The sequence below is a fragment of the Desmodus rotundus genome, chromosome 12, assembly GCF_022682495.2.
Source record: "Desmodus rotundus isolate HL8 chromosome 12, HLdesRot8A.1, whole genome shotgun sequence".
Taxonomy (NCBI): Eukaryota; Metazoa; Chordata; class Mammalia; order Chiroptera; family Phyllostomidae; genus Desmodus; species Desmodus rotundus.
The window spans coordinates 77,902,181-77,920,243 of record NC_071398.1 but is presented as its reverse complement, the minus strand read 5'-3'; the positions used below and the strand labels follow the sequence as shown (position 1 = coordinate 77,920,243).

The 18,063-nt window shown below is 42.5% G+C and overlaps 1 protein-coding gene across 1 annotated transcript in view; it reads left to right on the top strand.

The window, feature by feature from the left end:
* Positions 1-18,063, top strand: part of PRCC (proline rich mitotic checkpoint control factor) — a 35,581-nt gene that overhangs the window by 14,297 nt on the left and 3,221 nt on the right. The window contains exons 3-6 of the mRNA XM_024574395.4: positions 222-788; positions 4,037-4,132; positions 5,811-5,954; positions 8,411-8,476. Coding sequence (XP_024430163.1) covers positions 222-788; positions 4,037-4,132; positions 5,811-5,954; positions 8,411-8,476 — 873 coding nt within the window. The remainder of the gene's footprint in view (positions 1-221; positions 789-4,036; positions 4,133-5,810; positions 5,955-8,410; positions 8,477-18,063) is intronic.

The following is an 18,063-nucleotide window of genomic DNA, read 5'->3' as shown; positions in this document are numbered from 1 at the left end:
AACCAAAACCATGATGACATCTTACCTTGGGAGAAGCAGGCAGCAGAAGGGCCTGAGATAGGACTTAGGCCCAGATTGGTGAAGGTGAGACGGCAACAGGGCAGGTAAGATTTTAGGCTGGAGCACATACCTATAATTCTTGTTCCTGACGTTAGTGGTACATACTATAACGTTTCACTTGTCATCTTTCTTCCCTCCTTCCCCAAACCCGGGCTCACCAGGGATCTGGCCAGGGGACTGGTTTGTCCGCCTTGCTTCCCCAACCTAAAAACCTGACTGTGAAAGAGACTAACAGGTTGCTCCTGCCCCATGCCTTCTCTCGGAAACCCTCGGATGGCTCCTCTGACACTAAGCCCTCCAGACAGGCTTCAAAGACCAAGCCCTCCTCTCTTGCCTCTGTTGTGGGTACCACAACCACCACTCCGTCACCCTCTGCCATCAAGGCTGCTGCCAAGAGTGCTGCCCTGCAGGTGACGAAGCAGATCACGCAGGAGGAGGATGACAGCGATGAGGAAGTAGCCCCTGAGAACTTTTTCTCCCTCCCGGACAAGGCTGAGCCACCTGGAGTTGAGCCATACCCTTACCCCATTCCCACTGTCCCCGAAGAGCTGCCTCCAGGCACGGAACCAGAGCCAGCCTTCCAGGATGATGCAGCCAATGCCCCCCTTGAATTCAAGATGGCAGCAGGCTCAAGCGGGGCCCCTTGGATGCCTAAGCCTGGGGATGACTACAGCTACAGTCAGTTCTCCACATATGGCGATGCTAATGCTGCTGGTGCTTATTATCAGGTAGGTAGGAGGGAATGTTGGCGCATGGCCATCAGGGAGAGCTTTCAGCCAGTGAGTCAGCCTCTGGGGCATCACTTTAGCTGAATTAATCAATCGTCTAGTGGTTTTCCTATATTTATCGGGCCTCAAAACATACTACCTTTATTTTTATTTTTTATTTTTTAATAGATTTTATTTGTTTTATTTTTAGAGAGAGGGCAAGGGAAGGAGAAAGAGAGGGAGAGAAACATGGATGTGCAAAAGAAAATGCGATCCGTAGCCTCTCTGATGCCCCCAGTTGAGGACCTGGCCTTGACCAGGAATCCAACTGGCTACCTTTTGGTCTGTAGGCTGGTGCTCAATCCAGTGCTCAAAACATACTACCTTTATTTTGAACCATATTTGGTCTAAAATTTCCTGTCTTGACATCTAACAGGTAGAACCACATAATCCACACTTTTATTCTGAAAATAAAATCTTCCTGGAGGAGCTAGTGGGAGATATAGGGAGAAGGCAGAAGAGGAATGGTCTTTAACTTAGAAATCCAAGGTAGTTCCACAGATAGGGATGATGAAGATAAGTGAACTGTGGCCTGGACTTCTAATCACAGTGAGTCCAAGAAGAGTTCCTGGAGGTGGAAAGTACTAAGAACACAGAAAGGAAGGGGAGAGGTGGGACTGGAGAGGAATGAGGGAATCTGGAGAGTTGAATGAAAAGGGGGAATAAGACTGGTGAGGCCTTCACCTATTCATGAGAAGTTGAAAGGACACAGGCAAGGCCCAGGGGGCCACAGTTGGGCTGTGATAGAGAATGAGGTCTGAGGGTGGGCTGGGTTTGAATCCCAAGCTATATGTGTATGGGCAAATCCTTAACGGTCTCTGAGTCTCAGATTCCTCAGCTATTAAGTGGGAGTGATAATGTTAACCTCGTAGGGTTGCTAAAATTACATTAGCTTAGCATGGTGCCTGGAACATGGTAAATGCTCAGTAAACAGTTATGATAACTTTTTATTCAAATGTTATTTAGAAGAGCTACCTAGATTGTTCTGTGTGGCCTTAGAGAGGGAGCGTATAGGATGCTAGGTTGTAAATAGATTTAAGAAGACTTTCCCAGCAGCCAGAGCTTCTTTAGTTGGAGAGGGATCCTGTGAGTTTGGAGAAGTTTGGAGAAGTAGTGGTTGAGCATAGGCAGTTGGCTGGTCCCGGCTGGGCTACTGTAGAAAGTGTTCCTGCCAGACTGGGGTACTTGGAAGGCTTAAGTCCTTTTGTGATTTTTCTGACTGGTAGTGTTAATCTTATCTTTAGTCTGGGCATGGATAGGGACCCTTTTCAGTTCAAAGACTTTAGACAGTTGTGTTTCTTAGGTATTTGCTGTTAAACCTTGTGTCCTGTAGCTGATCAGGGACTAATCTATCTTCCCTAAACATTGTTAGAAGGAAGGAGGAAGATGAGAGTGTTTTGACCTTTTTAGCAAAAAAAAAAAAAAAAAAAAGCCCTGGCAGGTACCTCGATTACAACAGTGTCCCCATACACCCAGGTTGTAGGTTTAATCCCTGGTCAGGGGGCATAGAAAATCAACCAATGAATGCACAGATGAGTAAAACAACAAATCGGTGTTTCTTTCTCTCCCCCTTCCTCTCTCTCTAAAATGAATGAATGAATGAATGAATGAACGAACAAAAATTTATTTAAAAAGATGCTATTTAAATCAGAAACCTGGTTTACATTCAGCAAATGAATAACAAAATGGAATTCTGTATCCAGTTCTAAACACCATTGAGGCAGTCTGTGCAAATTAAGGCACTTTATTTGTTTATTTATTTTATTTATTTTTGTAAAGGTTTTATTTAATTTTAGAGAGAGGGGAAGGGAGGGAGAAAAAGAGGGAGAGAAACATCAGTATGTGGTTGTCTTCCCGAGTGCCCCCTACTGGGGACCTGGCCCACAACCCAGGCATGTGCCCCGACTGGGAATTGAACCAAGCAACCATTTGGTTCGCAGGCCAGTACTTAGTCCACTGAGCCACACCAGCCAGGGCAAATTAAGGCACTTTAAATACACTAGAGGACCCTGTAATGTAAATATCTTATTGTCAATACAGGTGACCCTTGAACAAGGAGGGGGTTAGGGGGCTGACAACCTCCCATCTCCCACAGAGTCAGAAGTTCTCCTATAACTTTCCATTCCCCCAAAACTCGGCTACTAATAGCCTTCTGTTGACTGGAGGCCTTACCAATAACATGATAGACGATTAACATGTATTTTATATATTATATAAATTATATACTACTGTACTGTTACAATAAAGTAAGCTAGAGAAGAGAAAAATACCTTTACAGTATGGGGGGCAGATCCATGTGTAAGTGGAGCCATGCAATTCAAATTCCTGTTATTCAGTGGTCAGCTGTACTTTCATGGAAAATTACGCTCTCATCACTCGATTTTTATATAGTATTTTTGATTTAATAATTCTTAGACCTTATTTTCCATTTAGGTCACTGTAAAATGAATGTTCTTAGAGGGGCATTTTTTTGGCATTTTGGACAAAGATGGAAGGATTAGGAAAACGTGTGGTCAGGGTAGAAATAGTGTCTCAGCCCTGTGGCTGCCTGGCTTGGCCTCAGCAGCGGCCTTGCCATATTCTAGTGTCTACAACATTTGGATAGTTCGCCCTTAAGAGGAATCACCAGATTCCTGAGCCAGAAACCTGGTGACACAACTTGGTTTGGTCCTAACTTTCTAAATCCCATGCCACCCGTACAGTGGTTGATTTTACACCAGAGATGCGAAGCCTCCCCGCCCATTCATTATTATAGGCAGTCCCCCTGTGTCGTGCACAGAGGCTCTAAATAGGATGAGGAGCAGCAATGACATGCCCTCACACCTTCGCACCCCTCTCACATCAGAGCTTATTAGGGTCTTATGGGCAGGAGGAGCAGAGCTCCGGGCACAGCAGATGTAAAGGGTAGGAGTCACTCTTGGGAAGCAGCCGAGGGAACAGGGTGTAAACTGAAGCAAAAGAGAATATCTTATTTCTTGTCATCCTTACCTAAAAAATACCCATCCGTCTGGATGGTGCCTATCAGAAAAGCTGAAGAAATTGCTCTTGAGTTGAGGTCCTCAGGACCCGTGCCTTTAACTGGTCCATTGAGGGGTCTAGTGTGGGTGTCACTGTTGCCTCTTTCAGGAGGGTTTTCTCTGTTCCTGGGCAGACCTTGTCGTCCCCTCTCCAACGTACCCTCGGTGAGTTTTTTCTTCCCTTGGCTGCAGGATTATTACAGTGGTGGCTACTATCCTGCACAGGACCCGGCCCTGGTTCCCCCCCAGGAAATGGCTTCAGATGCCTCCTTCATCGATGACGAAGCAGTAAGTTAACAAGCAAAAGTGACCATCCTTGACCCACAGATAAATCTGAAGCTAAAGGAAATTCTTTTTTAAACTATATTCAGTTAGGATTAGGTGTGGTAGCATGTAACAGAATTTCCAAATAATAGGGCTTCTGTAAGAGAAGGTATTATTTTCCTCCTAAAAGATTAGTGGTAGGCAAGCCAGGCAGGGCCGGTGGGATAACCCCACAAAGTTGTCAGGGATCCAGTCCCCTTCTGATTATTATTTTAAGGTTGTGGTCCGTATTCATGTGATCAGTGATAGGAGCTAAGGCTACAGCTGTCACATCTGCATTTTATCTGGCCCTCCAGCAGGATGGAAAGAGAAAGAGAGGAGACATTTTCCCTCCTCTTTTAGGAGACTTCCCAAAAGTTCCTAAGTTCACTTCCACTTCTATTTCATTGACTAGAATTTGATCACATAGCCTTATCTAGTTGTTGGGGAGCCTAAGAAATGTAGTCTTTCAGTTGAGTGGTAATATTCCTAGCCTAAATGTTGGGTTCATTCACATGACAAGAGAAGGGGAGATGGATTTTGGGAGGGAACAGCAACCACAGTAAGTAATCCTTGTGTTCCTTATAACTGGATCCCCTGCTGCTGAGCTCCCCAGCCTCAGTGCAAGGGCATGTGAAGACCCCATGTCCTGCAGCCATCAGGCCACGCTCAGGATGTAAAGTATTGTTTCATCTGTAGGGCTGTCCCAGCCTTTTGTGGAGGGGGAGTGGAGAAACAGAGGGTGCTACCTCATTCCATGCAGGTTCTTACAAAAAATTTTTTCTACTTACCTGTTCACAGGAAGGTGTCCATACCTTTGCATACTTCTCTGCCTGTGGTTAATACTGTGTTCATCCACTCTCCTGTGCATGTCCTGGACAAGTTCCATAGTTAGGTTCTTTTTGTTCTAAGCCTAGGAGGCATCAGGGAGTCATCCAGTTGGCAAAAGTCAGTTTCTTGTGGGTAGAGTGACCTTAGAGGCCTCACAGCCCTGAGTCTCACCGAAGTTTCTAAGGGTTTTAATTTGATTTCTCAGAACCCACACTCCCTTCCAGGCACATCTTTGGGTGACTGAAGTGATCTGCATTTTTTGTGAGGAGGAAGAAGAAAGAGTGTGGTCTCCTAGGAAATTTCCCAGGCCTTTTTCTGTGAAGGTCCCTCTCTACCCAGCTGTCTGTTTTCCCTCACTGATGACTGCTCTGCGACGGGCTCTGCTGAGTTGGTGATACCAAACCAATGAGAAGGAACAGACAAAAAGAACTGATTTTTAGAGAATTCCTAGATATTTTTTTATACCGAATTCTTTTTTTTTTTTTTTTTTTCCGAATTCTTAATTTGAAAACTATATGCAGTCCTTTTAGGCAGATACAATTTATAATAATTTGAGTGCAAATTCATACCAGTTATTCTCAGTACTCACTCACGTTTAGAAGTGTCTCTTGACCCTCCTTTCCCTGAGTCCAGGAGAACTGGGGAGTAGCCATGCATCTGGCATCAGGGCAGCTTGGTAGGCGTAGGGTGGAAGAATGTATTATACAGAGGGGAAGTGAGGGTGCAATGGAATTGGGGAATCGTGAAACCATTCCATAAAATATGGGTCCTTAGCCACATCTCTTAATCCCCCACCCAGAACCCTACTCCTGCATTTTTTCTCCTTTTCCAGTTTAAGCGGCTGCAGGGCAAGAGGAACCGAGGTAGGGAAGAGATCAACTTTGTGGAGATCAAAGGGGATGACCAGCTCAGTGGGGCCCAGCAGTGGATGACCAAGTCATTGACAGAAGAGAAAACCATGAAGTCATTCAGCAAAGTAAGTGGGAAGGATCTACTGGGTGACAAACTTGGGAGGCCCCCTAAGTCCTGTTCCCTACTGTTACTGTCACAGCACCTTTAGCAAACACCTCTTGTCAAGGATACTGGAGTTTGCACCAAGCCTCACAGATACTGCTCCTGCCTTCCAGCACTTTGTGGCACTTTGCTCTCCATCTGGATCATGCATTCTATTTGCTGAGATGAATGGTAGAACAGTTTCCCACTCGGGAAGATCTCTGATATGTTGACAGAGTCCACAGCTGCTCTACCCTCTCCCTGTAGTCATATCTCTCTCTCCATCCCATTGGGCTGTGGGCTCAAAGCTTGCAGAGTTTTGTGGGCTTCCCTTGCAGAGTTTATAGTATAGCTGGGAAAAAGATTTGAGGACAGCTTTGAGGTGTGGGTGCCACAGAGCCTCAGAAGCCCTGGGCCCTAGGTTCTGAGTGTGCAAGCCCTCCTCCTCTCTCCTTTCCATTATTTATTGTAGCCACCTGCGACCTTTTCACATGCTTTATTCCTCACATTCCCACACCGCTGTCCCACCTTCTCTGGGCTAGTTGTCTTCAGTTAGAATGATGAACATCTCTTCATCTAGTAGCTGCGTACAGCAAATGTGGACATTTATGAGCCTGCCACAGGGGGAGAATGTGGGGGAGCCCTGGATTCCAGCCCAGCACCAGCAGGGTCAAGGTCGGGCATCTTATTCCCTTCTCCTCCCGTTTTCTTTGTTCAGTGGCCACAGATGGTCATTGGAGCCCTCGCCATTTGTTTTAACTGAATGTTGGCGGTCATATAGGACAGAGCAAAGGATAGTGGTTAGATAGCATACATCCATCACCGTTTCCTGGAAAAACCACTTAGAGCTTGCTGTACTAACTGTGGGCCGAGAGGTATCATCACATAGTAATAGCGACTGTTGTTAGCACTCACTGTGGACCAAGAATGGAGCTGGATGTTTTATGTTTATCAGCTTTAACTGCCACATTAAATGACATTAAGTAAAGCAAGGATTGGGGTTTGCTATTTTCCCCGGTCCAAGTTTTCTTTCCACCATCTAATTGTACTGAGCTAGATTTTTTAAAAAATATTTTATTTATTTATTTTTAGAGAGAGGAGAAGGGAGGGAGATAGAGAAGAAGAGAAACATCAAACATGATACATGAAAGAAACATCAGTGTGTGGTTGCCTCTCGCGCACCCCTACCTGGGGACCTGGCCCACAACCCAGGCATGTGCTCTGACTGGGCATCGAACTGCAACCTTTCAGTTTGCAGGCCGGCACTGAGCCACACCAGCCAGGGCTTGAGCTAGATTTTGTTTAAAAAGAAGGCATGCCCTGGCTGGTGTGGCTCAGTGGACTGTGTGCCGGCCTGCGAACTGAAAGGTTGCAGTTCGATGCCCAGTCAGAGCACATGCCTGGGTTCTGGGCCAGGTCCCAGGTGGGGGTGCACGAGAGGCAACCACACATTGATGTTTCTCTCCCTTTCTTTCTCCCTCCTTTCTCCTCTCTCAAAATAAATAAATAAAATCTTAAAGAAAAAAAGAAGGCAAAGATTCATTCCTTTTCCTTGCAGAGTTTACAGTGTAGTTGGGAAAAAGATTTAAGAACACTTGAGTGTAAATGATTACAGTGCAAATTGATTACCTAAGTGCTGACGAGACTCTTGAGAGGAGTTTTAGGAGTTGGGTGGGGCTGATTAGGAAGCTTCTAGTCTGAGAAAACACTGGCAGAGGACAGAAAAAGTACAGAACAAAGGCCCAAACCAATACAGATTTTGACAGTAGATCATTTGCATCACAGTTTAGTTAGGGGTTCAGTGCTGTTACAGGTGGAGGCTGGAAGATTGGAGAGAGGTGGAGTGATGATGGTGAAAACTCTAGTTCCAGGGAAGCTGTTGGGACTTGCTAGAATGGGGGCAGTTGGGGGTTCAGCCGAAGGTGATTGATGGGAGAGAGTTTGGTAAGCAGTAGGTAGGAGACTGGCTAGGCATCTGCACTGGCTGGGGAGTAGGGGACAGAGATGAACAGGACTCAAGGGGTTGTGAGATGGAAGGGAGGTTGCCTGTGTTCTGGCACTTAAGCTGTTTTAGGCTGACTATAGGCAATACAACTGGTATCAAATGTTGTGGGCGGAGCTAGGTGCTGGGGGTGGGGTGGGGTTGCTAAGAAAGAGAAGACAGAGTCCCCACCTTAAAGTATTTCCCATCTAATGGGGATATTAGCAGGCTATTCCAGGCAAGTATTCTGAGCTTGGCTTTTTGCATATAAGGCCTTTAATAAAAATAACTGTTTTGTAAGTGTGTAGACATAAAAATAGCTCCAAGCTCACTTTTCTCCCCCAGAATTTGGGCAGTGTTGTTGTTTTCTCAATCCCCAGCCTCACATTGTCTAGGCACCTGAGAAACTTCCTGCTTTTCTTTCTGTGGATTAATGATTGTGTTTTCTTCCTTTGCAGAAGAAAGGTGAACAGCCAACAGGCCAGCAGCGGCGGAAACACCAGATCACATATCTGATTCATCAGGTGAGAGTGCTGAGGGCCCTGGCTTGCCTGGCAGGGTCCCTATAAACGTGGGAATTTGAAGGCTGAGATCTGCACGGCAAGCCCAGCTGCTGGGCACCTACCTGCTCTGGGCAGTCGTTCTGTCCCGTTCTCCATGTGGCCACTAGGGGGTGTGTGTCCTTCAGAATTATTTCAAGACTCACCTACAGGTGCTTAAAATAAAGTCTGTAAGTGAAAATTCAGATATCTAAAATATAAGTGTAGAGGGAGTGAAATAGTTTATCACAGGGTTTTTAAAATAAATTTATTTTTGTCAGTTACAGTTGACATTCAATATTTATATTAGTTTTGGGTGTACAGCATAGTGGTAGGCATTTATATAACTTACACAGTGATTCCCCCGGTAAATCTAGTGCCCACCTGGCACTACATGTAGTTATTACAGTATTATTGACTGTATTCCCTACACTGTACTTTACATCCCTGTGATTATTTTGTAACTGCCAATTTGTACATCCTAATCCTTTCACCTTTTTCACCTTTTTCACACAATCCCCCAATATCTCCTCACTCCCAGTCTGGCAACCATCAGTTCCCTGTATCTGTGAGTCTGTTTCTGTTTTGTTTATTTTGTTCTTTAGGTTCCACATATAAGTGAAATCATATGGTATTTGTCCTGCTTTGTCTGATGTATTTCACTTTGCATAGTTCCCTCTAGATTCATTGATGTTTTATTGCAAATGGTAAGATTTCATTCCTTTTTATGGCCGAGTAATATTCCATTGTGTGTACAGGGTCTGGGAGAAATAATGCCCTTTTTTAACAAAATTATAAGTATGTAATTCTGTAATATAACAATATCACACTCAAGCACAGCATATGACATTTTAGGTGAAATGTTCAAATTAAAATTATAAATTATTACACCCGTATTATTACCCTACCAACCATACTCAAGCAGCGTTATTTCTGCTAGACCCTGTATATACCACATCTTCTGGATGGGCACTTAGGTTGCTTCCATATATCTTGGCGATTATAAATAATGCTACAATAAACACAGGGATACATACATCTTTTCAAATTAGTGTTTTGGATTTCTTCAGATAAATACCTAGAAGTGGGATTGCTAGGTCATTAGGTAGTTCTATTTTAAATTTTTTGAGGACCCTCCATACTGTTTTCCACAGTGGCTGCACCAATTTGCAATCCCACCAGTAGTGCACAAGGGTTCCCTTTTCTCCACATCCTCACTAACACTTTTTATTTGTTGATTTATTAATGATAGCCATTCTGAGAGGTGTGAGGTGATATCTCATTGTGTGGCTTTTTTTAAAAAAGATTTTAAATGTATTTTTTAGAGAGAGGGGAATGGAGGAAGAGAAGGTGAGAAACACAGACGTGTGAGAGATACAGTTGCCTCTTGCATGCCTCCAACTGGCGACTTGGCCCACAACCCAGGCATGTGCCCTTACTGGGAATCGAACCTGAAACCTTTTAGTTCACAGCCCAGCACTCAATACACTGAGCCACACCAGCCACGGCTCATTGTGGTTTTAAATTGCATTTTTCTGGTAATTAGTGACATGGAGCATCTTTTCATATGTCTGTTGGCCATCTGTATGTCCTCTTTGGAAAAATGTCTGTGTAGGTACTCTGCCCATTTTTTAATTGAATTGTTTGTTATTTTAGTGTTAAGTTGTATTAATTCTTTATAAATTTTGGATATTAACCCCTAATTGGATGTGTCATTGGCGAATGAATATCTTCTCGCAATTGGTAGGTTGTGTTTGCGTTTTGTTGGTGTCCTTTGCTGTGTAAAAACTTTTTAGTTTGATATAGTCCCGTTTGTTTCTTTTTTGTTTGTTTGTTTCCCTTGCCTGAGGAGATATATCTGAAAAAATAGTACTAAGGACAATGTCAGAGAGTTTACGACCTATGTTTTCATACAGTTTTATTGTTTTGGGTCTTACATTTAAGTCTTTAATTTGTTTTGAGTTTATTCTTGGGTATGGTATAAGAAGGTGGTCTGCTTTCATTTTTTTGCATCTGTCTCTTCAGTTTTCCTGACATCATTTATTGAATAGATTATCTTTACCCCATTTGTATTCTTGCCCCCTTTGTATAGATGAATTGACCACATAGGTGTGGATTTATTTCTGGACTCTCTAGTCTGTTCCATTAATTTATGTCTGTTTTTATGCCAATACTGTGCTGTTTTGATTAATACAGCCTTGTTGTACAGTTAGATATCAGGTAGTGTGATACCTTCAACTTTATTTTTCTTTCAATAGGGATTGCATTAAATCTATAGATTGTTCTGGGTAGTATGGACATTTTAATGATGTTAATTCTTCCTCTTCATGAGCACAGTATATGCTTTCATTTATTTGTATCTTCTTCAGTGTCTTTCTGGCCTTAATTTTTTGAGTACAAGTCTGTTACTCCTTGGTTAAATTCATTCCTAGGTGGGTTTTTTTGTTTTTTGTTTTGGATGCAATTGTAAATAGGATTGTTTTCTTAATTTCTCTTTCTGATAGTTTGTAATTGGTGTATAAAAATGCAACTGATTTTTGACTTTGTATTCTGCTGCTTTACTGAATTCATTTATCAGTTCTAATAGGTTTTGGTGGAGTCTTTATGGTTCTCTCTATATAGTATCTTGTCTTCCACAAATAATGACAGTTTTACTTCTTCCTTTCCAGTTTGGATGCCCGCCCTCCCTTCCTCTCTCTCTCTCTCTCTCTCTTTTATATGATTGCTGTGGCTAGAACTTCCAATATTATGTTGAAAAAAAGTGGTGAAAATGGACATCCTTGTTTTCTTCCTGATCTTAAGAGAAATGCTTTTAGCTTTTCCCTATTGCGTATGATGTTAGCTGTAGGCTCCTCATATATGGCCTTTATTATGTTGAGATACGTTCCCTCTGTTACCACTTTGCTGAGAGTTTTTATCATAAATGGATTCTGGACTTTGTCAAATGCTATTTCTGCATTTATTGATATGATGATGTGATTTTTATCCTTCATTTTGTTTGTGTGGTTTATCATGTTAATTGCTATGCAGATACCAAACCAACCCTGCATCCCAAGAATAAATCCCACTTGATTATGGAGTATGATCTTTTTAATGTATTGCTGGGTTTGGTTTGCTAGTATTTTGTTGAAGATTTTTTAAATTTATTTTATTTTTTTAGATTTCATATATTTTTAGAAAGGGGAAGGGAGAGAGAAAGAGAGGGAGAGAAACATCAATGTGTGGTTGCTTCTCATGTGCCCCCTACTGGGGACCTGGCCTGCAACCCAGGCCTGTGTCCTGACTGGGTCTCTGGGACCAGAGACCGGGGCTCCATCCACTGAGCCACACCAGCTAGGGCTTGTTGAAGATTTTGCATCTGTGTTCATCAGTGCTATTGGCCTATAATTTAATTTTTTTGTAATGTCTTTGTATAGTTTTGGAATCAGGGTAATGCTGGCCTCATAAAATGAGTTTGGAAACCTTCCCTTCTCTTGGATATTTTGGAGTAGTTTGAGAAGGATACGTGTTAATTTTTCTTCTTCTTTTTAGTATATTTTATTGATTATTATTACAGTTGTCTCACTTTTCCCCCCTTTGCCCTCTGCCTGGTACCCCCTGCCCTCCAGCAGTCCTCCCCTGCCTTAATTCATGTCCATGGGTTTTGCATATAAGTTCTTTGGCTTCTCCATTTTCTATACTATTATTAATATCCCCCTGTCTATTTTGTACCTACCAATTACGCCTTTTAATCCCTGCACTTTTCCCCCCATTCTCCCCCTTTCCCCTCCCCACTGATAACCTTCCAAATGATCTCCATGCCTGTGGTTCTGTTCCTGTTCTAGTTGTTTGTTTTTTAATTTATTTTTAAAAAATTTATTCATTAATATCTAGAGAGAGAGGAAGGGACGGAGAAAAAGAGGGAGAGAAAGATCAGTGTGTGGTTGACTCTCATACACCCCCAACTGAGGACCTGGCCTGCTATCCAGGCATGTGCCTTGATTGGGAATCAAACCTGTGACCCTTTGGTTCACAGGCCAGTGCTCAATCCACTGAGCCACACCAGCCAGGGCATTTAAATTTTTTTAATTTTTTATTTTTTTTAGATTCAGTTGTTGAGAGCTATGAATTTGCTGCCCTTTTAATGTTCATGGTTTTGATCATCTTCTTTGTCTTAAATAAGTCACTTTAACATTTCATGTAATAATGGCTTGGTGATGGTGAACTCCTTTAGCTTTACTTGTATGGGAAGCACTTTATCTGCCCTTCCATTCCAAGTGATAGCTTTGCTGGATAGAGTCCTCTAGGTTTCTGCCTGTCCTTTCTTGCCTGCAGAGTTTCTTTTGAGAAACCAGCTGACAGTCTTATTTCAGCAGACAAAGGGAACTCCTTTGTAGGTAACTCTGCTTTTCTCTTGCTTTTAAGAGTCTCTCTTTATGTTTAACCTTTGGCATTTTAACTATGATGTGGCTTGGTGTGGTCCTCTTTGGGTCCAACTTGTTGGGGACTCTGTGTTTCCTGGACTTGTATGTCTATTTCCTTCACCAAATCAGAGAAGTTTTCTTTCATTATTTTTTCAAATTAAATTTTCAATTTCTTGCTCTTCCTCTTCTGGCATCCCTGTGATTTGGATGTTGGCACGTTTGGAGATGTCTCAGAGTCTTCTTATTCTCTTCTTGTTTTTTTGAATTCTTATTTCTTCTTTCTGTTCTGGTTGAATGTTTATTTCTTCGTTATGTTCCAAATCGTGGATTTGAATCCCAGTTTCCTTCCCTTCACTGTTGGCTCCCTAGATTTTTCTTTATTTCACTTAATGTAACCTTTATTTTTCCCTTTACGTTGTTGGTGTGCTCACTGAGTCCTTAGAGCATCCTGATTACCTGCATCTGATAGGGTGGCTATTTCTGTTTCATCTAGTTCTTTTTCTGGGGTTTTGTTCTGTTCTTTCATTTGGGTCATGTTTCTTTGTCGCCTCAATTTGGCAGACTCCCTGTGTTTGTTTCTGTGTATTAGGTAGAGCTGCTTGACCCCGGTAAAAGGCACCTGTAAATTTTGTGGCGCAGAGCCTTAGGTAATCGTCAGGGTGGGGCAACCCTCTTCACTGCTTTGTGGCTCTGTGTTGGGGGGAGAGTTCAGAGAGGGGACTGTGCCACTGCCTGGCTTCTGGTGGTGTGCCTGGCACTCACCTTGTTTCCAGTCACTTTACTCACTCCCCATATGCGACTGGTGCCCTTCTGGCTGTTGCCTTGGTGTTGAATCCCAGAATAGGTGGGTTTGCATATGTTTTAAGACCATGTGGGCCTTTTAAGCAGTGTTCTGAAAATCTGGCAGTTTCTTCTGCTACTCCAGCCTCCACTGGTTTTACAGCTAGAGGTTATGGGGATTTATCTTCCCAGTGCTGGAACCCTGGGTTGTGCATTGTGGCCTGGGGCTGGGGTCACTCACTCCCAAAGTATCCCTCTCAATTTTATCCACCACACGTGAATGTGGGACCCTGCATACCTGTTCCGCTGCTGCCTCTCTGTGCCACGCTGCGTCTCCGAGTCTCAGATGAATGTGGCTTCTTTAAATCCTTGGTTGTCAGACTTCCATACAGTTCACCTTTCTGACAGTTCTGGGTGTTACTTGTTTTAAGATTTAGTTGTAATTTCTTTTTGTGGTTGTGCAAGGAGGCGAAGTGTGTTTGCCTGTACCTCCATCTTGATTCAAAGTTGTAAATCTTCTTTGAATGTTTGGTAAAACTCACCTGTGTAGCCATCTGAGCCAGGACTTTTGTTTGTTGGGAGTTTTTGGATTACTGATTTGATTTTGTTGTAGTGATCAGACTGTTCAGATTTTCTTTGTTTCTTGATTCAGTCTTGGAAGATTGCGTGCTTCTAGGAATTTATCCATTTCTTCTGATTGTCCTACTTGTTGACTTGTAATTAATTGTTTATAGTATTTTCTTATAATCCTTTATTTCTGTGGTGTCAATTGTCATTTCTCTTTCATTTCTGATTTTATTTATTGGGGTCCTCTCTTTTTCTTGATGAATCTGGTTAAAGGTTTATCAATTTTGTTTATCTTTTCAAAGAACCATCTCTTAGTTTCATTGATTTTTTTGTATTTTTTAGACTCTATTTTGTTTATTTCTGCTGTGATTGCTTTCCACCCCCCCCCCAAGATTTTATTTTATTTATTCTTTTAGAGAAAGGGGAAGGGAGGGAGAAAGAGAGGATGAGAAACATTTATGTGAGAGAGAAACATCGATTGGCTGCCCCCTGCATGTGCCTGGACCATGGATGGAACCCACAACCCAATCAAGTGCCCTGACTGGGAATCGAACCAGTGGCCCCTCACTTCACAGGATGAGGGGTCACTGGTCAGGACTCTGCTCTGATCTTTATTATCTCCTTCCTTCTACTCACTTGGGCTTTGTTTGTTGTTTTCTTTCTGTTTCCTTTGAGTATGGGGTTACATTGTTTGTTTGAGATACCTCTTCTTTCTTGAGGTCGGCTTGTATTGCTATGAATTTCCCTCTTAAAACTGCTTTCTCTGTGTGTCCCATTGGACTTTGGATCATTGTGTTTTCATTTTCATTTGATTCAAGGTATCTTATGATTTTTAAAAAAAGATTTTTTTTATTTATTTTTAGAGAGAGGGGAAGGGAGGCAGAAAGAGAGGGAGAGAAACATCAATGTGAGAGAGATACATCGATCCGTTGCCTCTCACATGCCTCCAGCCATGGACCTGGACCTCAGCTCAGGCATGCACCCTGACCAGGAATTGAACTGGCAACCTTTCAGTTTGTAGGATAACACCCAACCCACTGAGATACACCAGTCAGGGCCGATTTCTTTCTTGATCTCATTGTTAACACATTCATTGTTTAGTAGCATGTAATTTAGCCTCCATGTGTTTGTGTGTTTTTCAGTTTTTATCTTGTAATTATTTCTAGTTTTATACCATGTGGGACTTGTTTTGTGGCCTAATGTGGTTGAGACTTGTTTTGTGGCCTAATGTGGTTTATCCTGGAAAATGTCTACGTGCACTTGAAAAGACTGGATATTCTGCTGCTTTGGGGTGAAATGCTCTAAGAATGTCAATTACATCTATTTTGTGTAACGTGTCATTTAAGGGCTATTGTTTCTTTGTTGATTTTCTGTCTGGAAGATCTGTCCAGTGATGTCAGTGGGGTGTTAAGGTCCACTACTGTGACTGTATTACAGTCAATCAATCGCTCCTTTTTCTTTCTTTTCTTTTTTTTTTTTTTTTAACTTTTTGTTTTTAGAGAGAGGGAAAGGGAGGGAGCAAGGGAGAGAAACATCGATGTGCAGTTGCCTCTTGCACGCCCCCAGCTGGAGACTTGGCCTGCAGCCCAGGCATGCGCCCTGACTAGGAACTGAAATGGCAGTCTTTTGGTTCACAGGCTGGTGCTCGATCCACTGGGCCACATCAGTCAGGGCCAGGCTCTCCCTTTATGACTGTCAGTATTTGCCTTAGATATTTTGGTACTACTGTGTTGTGTGTGTAAATGTGTACAAGGATTATGTCTTCTTCTTGGATTTATTCCTTTATTTTTATGAAGTGCCCTTTTGGTCTTTTGTTACAGTCTTTTGTTTTAAAGCCTGTCTTGTTGGATGTAAGTATTGCTACCCCAGCTTTTTTTTTCATTTCCATGTGCATGAAATTTGTTTTTGCATTCCTTTATTGTTAGTCTGCGTCTTTAGGTCTGATGTGTGTCTCTTGTAGACACATGTATGCGGCTTGTTTCCTACTCATTTAGCTACCCTTGGTCTTTTGATTGGAGCATTCAATCCATTTACATTTAACGTGATTATTGGTAGGTATGGAGTTATTGCCACTTTATAATTCATATTTTTTTCCTTCTCCTTAAAGAAGTCCCCTTTTTCTTTTTTGTTTTTTAAATCCTTATCCAAAGATATCTTTCATTGATTTTTAGAGAGAGAGGGAGGGAAAGAGAGAGAGAGAGAGAAACATCAATGTGAGAGAGAAACATTGATTGGTTGCCTCCTGTATGCACCCCGACAGGGGATCGAACCCATAATCTAGGTATATACCCTGATCAGGGATTGAACCCACAACCTTTTGGTGTATGGGATGATGCTCCAACCAACTGAGCCACTTGGCCAGGGCCCCTTAATATTTCTTGTAATACTGATTTGGTGGTGATGAAGTCCTTTAGCTTTTTCTTGTCTGGTAAGGTCTTTATCTCTTCCTCAATTTTAAATAGTAGCCTTTCTGTGTAGAGTAACCTTGGTTGTAGGTCCCTGCATTTTATCACTTTGAATATTGCATGTCAGTATCTTCTGGCATGCACAGTTTGTTGAGAAATCAGCTGAGCCCTGGGTGTGTGGCTCAGTGGATTGAGCACTGGCCTGCGAACCAAAGGGTTGCTAGTTTGATTCCCAGTCAGGGCACATGCCTGGGTAGCGGGCCAGGTCCCCAGTGGGGGCTGTGTGAGAGGCAACCACATATTGATGTTTCTCTCCTTCTCTTTCTCCCTCCCTTCCCCTCTGTCTAAAAATAAATAAATAAAATCTTAAAAAAAAAAGAAATCAGCTGACAGTCTTACGGGAGTCCCCTTGTAGGTAACTAACTGCCATTCTCTTTCTGCTTTTCAGTTTTCTTTTTGTTTTGACTTTTGGCTTTTTTTTATTCCTTTGTTTAGATTTTATTTATTTATTTTTAGAGAGAGGGGAAGGGACGGAGAGAGGGAGAGAAACATCAATGTGTGGTTGCCTCCCACATGCCCTGCACTGGGGGCCTGGCCCACAACCCAGGCATGTGCCCTGACTGGGAATTGAACTGGCTACCCTTTGGTTCGCAGGCCAGCACTCAATTCACTGAGCCACACTAGTGAGGGCTGGCATTTTAATTATGATATATCTTGTTCACTTTGTTTGGGACTCTGTGCTTCCTGGACTTGTATATTTTATTTCCTTCATCAGGTTTCAGATGTTTGCAGTCATTATTTCTTCAAATAGGTTTTCAGTCCTTTGTTTTCTCTCTTCTCTTTCTGGTACGCCTGTGATGCAGATGTTGTTACATTTCATGTTGTCCAGAGGTCCCTTAAACTGTTCTTTTACTTTTTTAATTCTTTTTTTTTTTTGCTCTTCTGATTGGGTGTTTTCTGCTACCTTGTCTTCCAAATTGCTGATTTGATCCTCTGCTTTGTCTAATCTGCTGTTAATTCCATCTAGTGTATTCTTCATTTCATTCTTTTTTATGGTTTCTGTGTCCTTTTTTTATGCCTACTGTCTCTTTGTTGAAGTTCTCACTGTATTCTTTGAGCTTCCTTAAACCAGTGTTTTGAACTCTACCTGGTAGATTGTTTGCCTCTATTTCATTTAGTTCTAGATTTCCTGGAGTTTTCTCCTGTTTTTTCATTTGGGGCATGTTTCTTTGTTTCCTCATTTTTGATGCCTTTCTATGTTTGGTCCTATGTATTAGGTACATTTCTCAGGCTTGGTAGGGTGGTTTTGCATAGTAGGTTACCTGCGGGGTCCCAGATCACCTGAACAGGGTGTTTCAGGAGTGTCCCTTGTGTGGGTTTAGTGTACCCTTGTTGTAGTCGAGCCTTGACTGCTGTT